This window comes from Sinohyriopsis cumingii, unplaced genomic scaffold, assembly GCF_028554795.1.
Source record: "Sinohyriopsis cumingii isolate HCF-2022 unplaced genomic scaffold, ASM2855479v2 utg002703l, whole genome shotgun sequence".
NCBI classification, from domain to species: domain Eukaryota; kingdom Metazoa; phylum Mollusca; class Bivalvia; order Unionida; family Unionidae; genus Sinohyriopsis; species Sinohyriopsis cumingii.
The window spans coordinates 105,923-118,646 of NW_028316275.1; the positions used below are offsets into that span (position 1 = coordinate 105,923).

The following is a 12,724-nucleotide window of genomic DNA, read 5'->3' on the forward strand; positions in this document are numbered from 1 at the left end:
TGCAAGGTATAGATACCATACATAACCACATAGGAATTCAATCTAACTGAAGGCACAGGTACCTTATATAACCACATAGGAATCCAATCTAAACTGAAGGCATAGGTACCGTACATGACCACATAGGAATCCAGTCTAACTGCAAGTTATAGGTACCATATATAATCACATAGGAATCCAATCTAACTGCAAGGCATAGGTACCATATATAACCACATATGAATCCAATCTAACTGCAGACTGCTTAGGTACCATATATAATCACATAGGAATCCAATCTAACCGCAAGGCATAGGTACCATACATAATCACATAGGAATCCATTCTAATTGAAAGGCTTAGGTACCATATATAATCACATAGGAATCCAATCTAACTGCAAGGCATAGGTACCATATATAGTCACATAGGAATCCAATCTAACTATATATACAGTATATGGTTAATTTTTCTGATGTTGGTGATTATAGCTTTGTGTTAAAGTCTTTGAAAGTCAGGTATGTTTGGGATATGTGCAATTATTGCAAAGGTTTCTGCTGAACCCTCATAAAAAATAGAACATTGAAGATTTGTAATTTTGTTTATGAAATAGACTGGGGAGATTATTTAGCACTCAGTTTTTATGTTTACACATATCCTTATAGCATGAGAGGAAACAAAATCATTATCACTGTCAGCTAATGTTATAATTTTTTAAAAATAATTTCTACTTCCTAAATAATATATTAGTAATTCAGTTAAAAGGATGTGAGAGTTTTGTTCTTTAACTGTAATTATTCTTTCAAGTGCAAGGCTGGGTTCAGTCCTTTTGGAACAAAAAGAAAAACATGATGACAGCTTACAAGGAGAAGTTAGTGGTCAGAGACTGCTGTTCAAAGTGCTCTCAACAATGGTAAGTACAAACACTTGATAAGAAATTAAAAGAAATGAAACTTTTAAGTTCCAATAATATTCTGTTTATATGATAAAATACTGTGAGCAGGAGTTTTTGCTGATGTTAAATTTAGCGATTTTGCCCCAAAATGTCCATTTTAATTTTTACCTAGTTTTTGTAATCGAGGGAGATTTATACTTTGCAAGGTGATAAATTTGCTGTGATTTATTTTCATTCTTAAATTGCTAAATTGCTAACATTTCCTCTCTCTCCACATATACTAACTTAACAGTTGATAATGATGATCCACAATCACATATAACCCCCATTACTAAGGTTACAAAAACTTTTAATTGACTTCATCACAAAGATTGCTGGACAGTATTAGGCAGGTTTGGCTGAAAGTATTGAGGCACAGAGGCCTTTTAAATTTATGCAAATTATGCTGTTCGACTATCAGATATATTGGGCATTACTAAAAAGTAAATTAGAAAACCTATCAAATGGCGATTGTCACAAACCACTGAACTGAATTTGATCAAATTTGATAGGACACATTCTGGCATGAAAGCATTATCTTTCAATTGCATAAATGATGCTGATCCAATATCAGATATGGATGATGTTACTAAAAATAGTGAAACCTTTAACTGTTTAAACCTCATCCCAAAAGCATTCTGGTGAGGAAGCCTTTTCAGTTTTTACAAATGATGGAAATCTGTCATCAAATCTGGCTGCATCACTAGACAAAATAAATAAAACTTCAAAAAAACTTTTAAAAAACTACTGAATAGAATATTGACCAGATTTGTCATAAAGCATTTTGTCGTGAAGGCCTCAATATTCTCCAATGAAGCTGATCCCTTGATCACTCATGACTATTGTTGCTGATAACAGAAAAACTAATGACTTATTTTCAAAATCAGTCAAAATAATTGACTAAATTTTCACCTAAAGTATCCTGGCAATAGACCATTCAAGTCTCTATAAATGATACCAGTCAGCCTCCTGATATGACAGCCAAAAGTATCAAAGCCTCACACTAACCTAGATAATGGTGAACTCAGATGAGCTTGTTGAGGACCTGGTGGTAGTGATTCTTCTCCCACCATTACAGTTCCCAGCCTCCTCCGACCTTTTTTTGTCAGGTGGTGCAGGAGGAAGAAATCTGGACCTTCAGTAAGGGAGTAAACAAATGGACTTGTGCTCAAAGCATTTGGGCATTAAAGATGTAAAAATTCTCTTTAGTCTGGAGAGACTCTTGGAGGTATGGGGCAGGAAGCTTTATGTCCAGACCTTATGCTGCTCCCACATTTCACAATGGTCCAGGAGCTTACAAATACATTTCCTGGACACAAGAATTCACCTGGAGTGGTCTCTACATGCCTGTACATTTTGATGGTTTCTGCATCCATCTATAAAATCCATTTGCTGGCTTAGGTCCCTTTAGCTACCACCGTTTGGGAGGTCTTTGAGCTTAAGGCCAATACAGCTATCACAATTGCCTCACATACCAATCTATTTCCAGTAGCCTTCTCAGACATTTCATGTAGGAATCCATGTCTTCAAACACACTTAAGCAGTTGCTGTAGGCTGTAGCAAAGACATCGAGGCATGCACTTTATTTGTCCATGGCTGTTGTGTGGAGCTGCTCCCCCTCAGCAGGATGCTGCCATGGGGTCTTCAAAGGTTTTGCTGGACCACAGCAAGAACCTTTTATGGTCCTTTATACCATTGGGATGGACCCTTATGTTTCCGATTTCTTTAGATATTTTGAGCTTCATAAACTGGTATGATGCTCACACTTGTGCATTCTTTGGGCATTATCAAATTCCCTTTCTTATGTCAAGTGTTTAGGCTCAAATAAACAGTAACACAAGAAAGAGTGAAAACAACAAGATTTGAAAAAAATACAATAATTTATTTCTCTGGAAAAATTCTGTAAAAATGAAAACATATGAATTTATGTTTTTATATAATCAAATCCAAAAACAATCCAAGAATAAAATTTTAGTAGTCCTAATAACAAAATATTCTACTGATTTCAAGTTCGAATCCCGACAAAGAATTCAAGATGGAAGATGATGACATATGCTGTAATCTGAAGTATTGAAGTCTACATTTCCTTGTAGAAACAAAAATTATCACTCTGGTTTTAGAAATTTGAATTAATTTTTAAAAAAACTGTCCTTGTTAAACAATTTCACATGAGAACACATATTTTTGAGGAAAAAAGAATTAATCCTTTTGAATCCAAATAATTTGAAATGACTCCAATCCAAGTAATCTGAAATAACTCCAAACAGCACAGCATACAACTTCCAGTTTAACAGCCCAGCTTCTACTGAGCATAACTCTCCAAAACAGAGGTTGTATTGTCTTCTAAAACATAAAAAGGGGTCACGTGATCATGTTCTGGAAGCCCATAGAGATTGGGTACTTGTTAAAGATCATATACACCCAGTGTGGCCCTGACAAAAACCAATCATTTTACTCTAAGAAATAAAAAATAAAATAAAAAATGTTTACATCTTAAACACGTAGTCCCATCATGACCTCGACAACAACCAATCATTTTTTAAAAAGTAGAACTTGTTTACGTGGTTGCTACTGATTTTGAAACAAGGTCAGGATCTAGATAAACACCTGGTGTTTATAAAACGAACAGTCAAGGTCAAACTATTTTCTGGAAAAAGTATCATCTCCTGTGAATAAATTTACATTACAATAGCATGTAGTGAATTTTAAAAAAAAAAAATGACAAACAATTAAATTGAAATAAAAATATATATTAAATCAGGTATAATTAAATAAAATATACATAACACCTTACAGTCTGTTGAGAGAGGTTTCCTTTTGAAAACATTATCCTTAACAAAGTTTACCAGTTCACTTTAGCTGAAGTGAGGAGACTGAGTGAGCTTTATGCCTTGTTGGTTGAAAAGGGTTGTTTATGATTCATTCCTCATTGTGACTTGGTTTCTCTTCCTTGCCAACCTGGGTTTCTGGCTAAGAAGCATCAACTTTATTGGTTCCACTGCCTATCAAGATCAACAATTTGATTTGTATCTGTGCTGGGAATGACCAAGAGAGACTTCTTTGCCTGGTTATTGCCATAAGGTTTTACTGGGCTGCCTCTAAAAGGAGAAGGAAAGGATGGAAGTATTTTGTCCTCCTGTGTTAACAGTTCCTTGCAATTTTTTGCATCCACTATTTCCATGTGGATTGTCGCAGCTATCATGAGAGCTTATCACTTGCTGACTGAGATGACCTTTCTTTTATGGGGATGGAAGCCCTTGAAATTAAGGCTATTACTGCTTCCTGGGCCTATTCCAATCATTCATCTCTGGATGATGTTATGAGAGCTGCTTTATGGTGGTCTCACTCTACCTTCATACTCTACCTTTGATCTTTTTGCTTCTGTTGCAAAGATTCCCTCCTATCTTTTTGCTTCTGTTGCAAAGATTCCCTGCTGACACCCGGCTATGATGTCCTCTATTCTGGTTCCATGTCAAACTCCTATATTAGCTGTGATGCAGGAGTCAGACTAAGATATTGTTATTTTCAATTCTAGAATCTTCCAGTACTAATTGGAGGGATCATGTAGAATCATATAGCTTGGATGTGTGACAATGTATCCCAGATTGTTTGATATAATTAAATTAGTTTTATCCCAACCAAGAAAATCAAGTTTTAGATGGAACACCAGTAAGGTGTGTGTTTAATTGTGACAGTTTTACATTCTGTGACTTAGACCCCAACTATTATTTTGGGGAAAAGTTACTTTTACAATTGGACTTCTGCTACATATTTATCTAAAGCTAGAATTTGTTTATGGATTATAACCTCCATCCAAGTCCTATTTTTTTACTTTATGTATAGACAGGGTATGACAGCGTATCAGCATAATCCTGGCTAATTAATGCCAATAAGTTTAGGCATCTCAAAAAAGATTTTTTATATGAGCCACATTCTTGTAAAAAGTCCATGACCTTTTAAGCTACAACATCATTACATGATGCATCTCAGGGTAGAAAGTAACTGACCTAAATGCAGAACTTAACTGAAGTCACTGAAGCAAAAAATATAGGCCACAGGGACCTGATTTTTGTAAGATTATTTTATTAACTAAGTCACATACATACACAAAGTTACATGACTCAGTGGCTTCCAGTTCAGAAACTGACCTAAGCACAACACTTAATTGAAGTCACTGAAACATGTAGATGACAGTTACCCACTTTTGGTTTCATGTGTCTTGGTAAGTACAACACCATACAAAGTTGCATGACTCTGTGTCCAACATTGCCTGAGTGACTGACCATAATACAGAATTGTTATCATGGAAGAATGGACCAACCAACAAGTATAATACAATATGCCTCTCCATATATGTAATAAGATGATATTGTGCTTCAGATATATTGTAAACTGAATCTCCATATTAGTGGCAAGATGTAATAATGTAATTTTAAATAGTTCAAGCCTGATTGTTCATTTCTAAGGTCACTATTACCAGATAGTTATTTATTGTTGTTATCTCACCAGCAAAGTTTTTCTCAGTTGCAAGGAATTGGCAAGAACCTCATTATACTTTTCCAGTCATTCTTGTATGTAACAACATTTAGCTCTGTTTCCTTGACACTACTACATTGACAGTGTCATATAAACGAAATGGACATATTCATTATGGAATCATGAAGGGTTTTGCTCATCACAGGCAAAAAGGATGTCACAGTGACCTACTTTTCTTGCTCCGATGACTTTGCTAATTATATGGAATATGCTTCAGTTGAGCTGGTGAGACATCACATTCAATCTGCAGAATTCTTGTTTTATGTTCATATCTGGCGTCAGTTAATATTTTATGTTCATGTCTGGTATCAATTGTTTGTATTGATATTAATGATTGGGATCAGTTGTTTCTACATACATGTTTGGCATCAGTTGTTTCTATTAATATACATGTTTGGCATCAGTTGTTAATATTTTATATTCATGTTTGGCATCTGTTGTTTGTATTTATACACATATTTGGCATTAGTTGTTTGTGTTTTATGTTCATGTCTGGCATCAGTTGTTTGTATTTATACCCATGTTTGGCATCAGTTGTTTGTGTTTTATGTTCATGTCTGACATCAGTTGTTTGTATTTATGCCCATGTTTGGCATCAGTTGTTTGTGTTTTATGTTCATGTTTGGCATCTGTTGTTTGTATTTATACCCATGTTTGGCATCAGTTGTTAGTCTTTTATGTTCATGTCTGGCATCAGTTGTTTGTATTTATACCCATGTTTGTCATCAGTTGTTTGTGTTTTATGTTCATGTCAGGCATCAATTGTTTGTATTTTTTATTCATTTCTAGCATCAGTTGTTTATACTTTACATCCATTTTTGGCAACAGTTGTTGATATTTTATATCCATGTTTGATATCTGTTGTTTGTACTTTATATCCATGTCTATCATCAGTTGTTTGTATTTATTTTTTCCAGTTTGTGTGACAGAATACTTTCATTGGCAGTATTTGGTGTTGTTTTCATAGTGGCAGTGCTGGATCCACAGGTATGGAAAATTTAATAAACATTTTTTATTTATTATTCAACATAAACATGAATTTGAAAATTTGCAGAGCTAAATATGTGACTGGGTGTAATGGTAAGTAGAGTTACTGCAAGTCAGAGTTCCTGAAAATAAATGTTTTATGGACATGTAGTCTTGATTAAGAAGCAACCACTAGGTATTGCTTTGAAGTACATCTATAATTTTTGTCTTGCCTGTGGATGGTAAGACATAGGTATCATTGTTGCAACCAGGGTAGTGTAATCTTTATACCTTCCTTTTGGATTGAGTATAGTAATGTTTTTAATGTTCATCATGTGTGATTGACAAATCCAAGCAATGTTCACATGAACCTGTTGAGTATAGTGCTGATGACTCAGTGTGGGTCAATTTGTCTAAGTTTGTAGGAATGTAAATTAATAGTTTGACATGGTTGCATCTAGGATACGTGTTCCTGAAAATTCCCCCTGAATTTAAGATTTCAAACATTTTTTAATTCTATACGGGCTGAGTCTTGCAAAGATAAGAATTGTGCACATTTTATTTGTGAAGAATGCGCTGTTTAATATTTTTTTTACTGTAAAATTCTTGGTTGTCACTTGGTGGATATGATATGTTGTACTTGAGTAGTTATAAAATATCACATATTTCTGTTTTTCACATGCTCAAGTTTGATTGGTTGCTAAGAAGATCACATTTGATGCAGAGGCTTGCTTGGTGGGACAGGGTGGTAAATGGCGAAATCAGTTAAAACTTGGTCCCTTTTTCATTATTTTAGCAGTAAGACTTCTAATAACTGTGCAGACGTTTCTGTCAATAAGCATGGTGACAGCAAACAAACACTTCCACAGGCTAATCCCATATCGGATGATAATAGTGATGATGTGCCTAAAGATGGCAGCAATGAAACTAAGGGTCCATCAGACAGAAAGAAAATAAACCATTCTTTCAATTCAGACTAAACAAAATCAACCATGGCTGGAAGTGAATGAAAAAATGGTGTGTAAAAAATGGCCAGGAAAATTTCTTCATACTTGGAATAATAAATTTCACAACATTAACCATTGACAGACATGTTGAATTACCAGCTCAGAAACAGGTAATCCAGGATTTGAAACTAATTGAAAATCTTAAAATTGCATGCATGACAGCTATCAGCAGGAAATCAGAATCAATTACTCACGCCATGTCAGTTGCCTATTACATGGCTAAGGAGAATATTGCATCTCACTGCTGTCATTTGTTGATTTTCTTTTTGTTGATGTTGGAAGCATGAGAATAGGAGAAATCACAACATATTTGTCAAGGACATATTTAGAAGAATTTCATGACACTGTTTTTTAAGATTGGCCAGATAACTGACACTTTTTGCACTCCATGGCTTGATTCTATAATGGTTTGTATGTAGATAAATTACTGTTATTATAAAAAACAAGAAGACTAACATTTCAGTTTTAAGTGTTATACTTTATTAAACAGAAGACATGATATGCATTTAATGCACTTATTAAACTTTCTCTTGCACTTTTTGAATCCAAGTTTTTTTAAATACACTATATTGGAAGGCTCCCCCTCTTATGACCCTCTTTTTTTCTCCAGATTCAGTGGGGGCAAGTACCCACATCAGATCCTAGATGGAACCTTGGTCTTTTTATATGTGTTGACTTTTGCTACTAAACAACATTAGACATGTCATTCCATGCAAAAGATTTTGATTGTAGCTTGTTTATTCTAGTTTTGTGTTTGCAATGGCCAATATTGTTAAGACTGATTAAAATATTTAGATGTTCCTAAATGAAAAGGGTATTTCTTGCACATCCAATTTGACTACCTCAGCAGACATATTTAAAAACTTGTTATAGCTACTGCTTCTGAATGGATAGTCATGTCAACATTGTGTTTTTACTAAATGACTTCTTAAGATGTCTAGTTGGCCAAAATGTTGCTGCTCAGATATCCAGAATGGCTGTAACTGTGCTTATATTAAATATTTTATTATTACTACTCCTGAACGTTTGGTCATAGCAGCCCTAAGGTTTCCACTGTAAGACTTCTTTTGATGACTAGCTGGTTATAAATAAAAATGGAGTAGATCTGACTTTTAAATATGACTGCCACTATGGCCATCTTGAAAATATTGTTATGGCTACTTTATCTTGATGGTTGATCATATGAATATTGTGCATTCACCAGAAGACTTTTTGTGATGTTTAGTTGATCCAAAAAATGGTGCCGAATTAATATCCAATATGGGCACCACGGCAGCCATCTTGAAAATCTTGCTCTTGTTATTTCTTCAAAACAGAACACATTTCAACATGGAGTTTCCACCAGAAGATTTCTTTCTTGGTCTTGCATGAGTACTTGTTGGTCCTAAATGAAAATTGTACAAATCTGATATCCACAGCAGCTAATGTTTTAAATCTTGTTGCTGCTGATGAATATCCAAGATGGATTCATCACTCAACAGTTAAAAGGAAGAAATGGCCTTTCCTTGTAATCCTGGAAATATTTGGCCATTAGAGCATAAGTTCCTTTGAGGGACTCTTGATACTGTATTATTTTTGGTTAAGAACGTGCTTTGTTCTTCGTTGTAATTTCTTTTTTTTGTGTACAAGTCCACCTAGAATTTCCAAACTGATGTGGTCAGTGAAACTTAAGTCCACACAGATGTAAATTACAACACTGTAGCACCTGGATGTTGCAGTAAAACATGCTTGGGACCCCCGGATAGCTTTTTCAACATAAAGAAGCAGAATCTGTTCCCATGTAATTTGTTAAATATATTGATGTGAAAGTGGTTTTCCACATGTGATCTGTGTAATCTGTTTATATAAAAGGGGTTATCCCATGTGATTTGTTTGACATTACAAAAAGGTTTTCCTTATGTGACTTGTTTGAAGTATTGTCTTCATTTAGAAATGACAAGTCAATGGATCAATAAATGGAAGGGCTCCTGGCCCACTATATTCAGAATTCTTCACAATTGCCAAATTAGACACATAGAGTCTATATATCATTTATGTTAGAGTCTGAGTGGGAATTCCGATTAGGTTTGATGTAACATAAATTAGACACATAGAGTCTTTATATAATTTGTGTTACAGTCTGAGTGTGAATCCCTATTGGGTTTGATGAAACATAAATTAGACACATAGGGTCTATATATCGTTTATATTAGAGTCTGAGTGGGAATCCCTATTGGGTTTTATGAAACATAAATTAGACACATAGAGTCTATATATAATTTGTGTTACAGTCTGAGTGTGAATCCCTATTGGGTTTGATGTATCATAAATTAGACACATAGAGTCTATATATCATTTATATTAGAGTCTTATTGGGAATCCCTATTGGGTTTGATGAAACATAAATTAGACACATAGGGTCTATATATCGTTTATATTAGAGTCTGAGTGGGAATCCCTATTGGGTTTTATGAAACATAAATTAGACACATAGAGTCTATATATAATTTGTGTTACAGTCTGAGTGTGAATCCCTATTGGGTTTGATGTATCATAAATTAGACACATAGAGCTTATATATCATTTATATTAGAGTCTTATTGGGAATCCCTATTGGGTTTGATGAAACATAAATTAGACACATAGGGTCTATATATCGTTTATATTAGAGTCTGAGTGGGAATCCCTATTGGGTTTGATGAAACATAAATTAGACACATAGGGTCTATATATCGTTTATATTAGAGTCTGAGTGGGAATCCCTATTGGGTTTGATGAAACATAAATTAGACACATAGAGTCTATATATAATTTGTGTTACAGTCTGTGTGTGAATCCCTATTGGGTTTGATGTATCATAAATTAGACACATAGAGTCTATATATCATTTATATTAGAGTCTTATTGGGAATCCCTATTGGGTTTGATGAAACATAAATTAGACACATAGGGTCTATATATCGTTTATATTAGAGTCTGAGTGGGAATCCCTATTGGGTTTTATGAAACATAAATTAGACACATAGAGTCTATATATAATTTGTGTTACAGTCTGAGTGTGAATCCCTATTGGGTTTGATGTATCATAAATTAGACACATAGAGCTTATATATCATTTATATTAGAGTCTTATTGGGAATCCCTATTGGGTTTGATGAAACATAAATTAGACACATAGGGTCTATATATCGTTTATATTAGAGTCTGAGTGGGAATCCCTATTGGGTTTGATGAAACATAAATTAGACACATAGGGTCTATATATCGTTTATATTAGAGTCTGAGTGGGAATCCCTATTGGGTTTGATGAAACATAAATTAGACACATAGAGTCTATATATAATTTGTGTTACAGTCTGAGTGTGAATCCCTATTGGGTTTGATGTATCATAAATTAGACACATAGAGTCTATATATCATTTATATTAGAGTCATCATTTGTGTTAGAGTCTGAGTGAGAATCCCTATTGGGTTTGATGAAACATAAATAAGACACATGGAGTCTATATATCATTTGTGTTAGAGTCTGAGTGTGAATCCCTGTTGGGTTTGATGAAACATAAATTAGACACATAGAGTCTATATATCATTTATATTAGAGTCGGAGTGGGAATTCCGATTGGTTTTTGATGTAAAATAAATTAGACACATGGAGTCTATATATCATTTGTGTTAGAGTCTGAGTGGGAATCCCTACTGGGTTTGATGTAACATAAATTAGACACATAGAGTCTATATATCATTTATATTAGAGTCTGAGTGGGAATCCCTATTGGGTTTGATGAAACATAAATTAGACACATACAGTTTATATATCATTTGTGTTAGAGTCTGAGTGTGAATTGCTATTGGGTTTGATGAAACAAATTAGACACATAAGAGTCTATATATCATTTATATAAGAGTCTGAGTGGGAATTCTGATTGGGTTTTGATGTAACATAATTTAGACACACAGAGTATATCATTTGTGTTACAGTCTGAGTGGGATTTCCGATTAGGTTTAATGTAACATAAATTAGACACATAGAGTCTTTATATAATTTGTGTTACAGTCTGAGTGGGAATCCCTATTGGGTTTGATGAAACATAAATTAGACACATAGGGTCTATATATCGTTTATAATAGAGTCTGAGTGGGAATTTCTATTGGGTTTTATGAAACATAAATTAGACACAGAGTCTATATATCATTTGAGTTACAGTCTGAGTGGGTATCCCTATTGGGTTTGATGTAACATAAATTAGACACATAGAGTCTATATATCATTTACATTAGAGTCTGAGTGGGAATTCCGATTAGGTTTGATGTAACATAAATTAGACACATAGAGTCTATATATCATTTATATTAGAGTCTGAGTGGGAATTCTGATTAGGTTTGATGAAACATAAATTAGACACATAGAGTCTATATATCATTCAAGTTACAGTTTGAGTGGGCAGCCTGTTGGGTTTGATGTAAGATAAATTAGACACATAGAGTCTATATATCATTTATATTAGAGTCTGAGTGGGAATTCCGATTATGTTTGATGAAACATAAATTAGACACATAGAGTCTATTTATCATTTTGTTAGAGTCCGAGTGGGAATTTCGATTGGGTTTGATGAAACATACATTAGACACAGAGAGTCAATATATCATTTGTGTTAGAGTCTGAGTGTCAATCCCTACTGGGTTTGATGAAACATAAATTAGACTCAGAGAGTCAATATATCATTTGTGTTAGAGTCTGAGTGTGAATCCCTACTGGGTTTGATGTAACATAAATTAGACACATAGAGTCTATATATTATTTTGTTAGAGTCTGAGTGGAAATTTCGATTGGGTTTGATAAAACATAAACTAGACACAGAGAGTCAATATATCATTTAAGTTAGAACCTGTGTGTGAATCCCTACTGGGTTTGATGAAACATAAATGAGACACATAGAATCTATATGTTATTCAATTTATGAAATAAGTTACTGAGACTAACACTGTACATCAAAAATCCATTTTTTAAAAATATTCGCTTCATTTATTGCCAGGATTTTAATTTTTAATAAATAACTCTTAGTAATAGTTATAGAACTGAATGAAGTTTGACCAATGCCAAAATGTTTATTTTTCAGCTTTATTTTTTGTTACTTCTGTTCTGTTGTCAATACCACAATTGTCACACACACCCAGTAATCATCTTAAAATTATTATCGTCATAATCTTCATCATTGGGGTCATTCTTGACATCATCATCACCAATGCCACCACCATTATCATCATCATCAATTTGCTAATTCATCTCCTCTTCCTAGCCATTGAATTTATGTCACAAATCTCC

The 12,724-nt window shown here is 34.0% G+C and overlaps 1 protein-coding gene across 3 annotated transcripts in view; it reads left to right on the top strand.

Moving 5' to 3' along the window:
- The window catches only part of LOC149770105 (uncharacterized), a 46,820-nt gene that overhangs the window by 26,506 nt on the left and 7,590 nt on the right, over nucleotides 1–12,724 (top strand). For all 3 annotated transcript variants that reach the window (XM_089949383.1, XM_089949384.1, XM_089949385.1), the window contains 2 exons: nucleotides 787–892; nucleotides 6,367–6,436. In XM_089949383.1, the coding sequence (XP_089805509.1) occupies nucleotides 787–892; nucleotides 6,367–6,436 (176 nt within the window). The remainder of the gene's footprint in view (nucleotides 1–786; nucleotides 893–6,366; nucleotides 6,437–12,724) is intronic.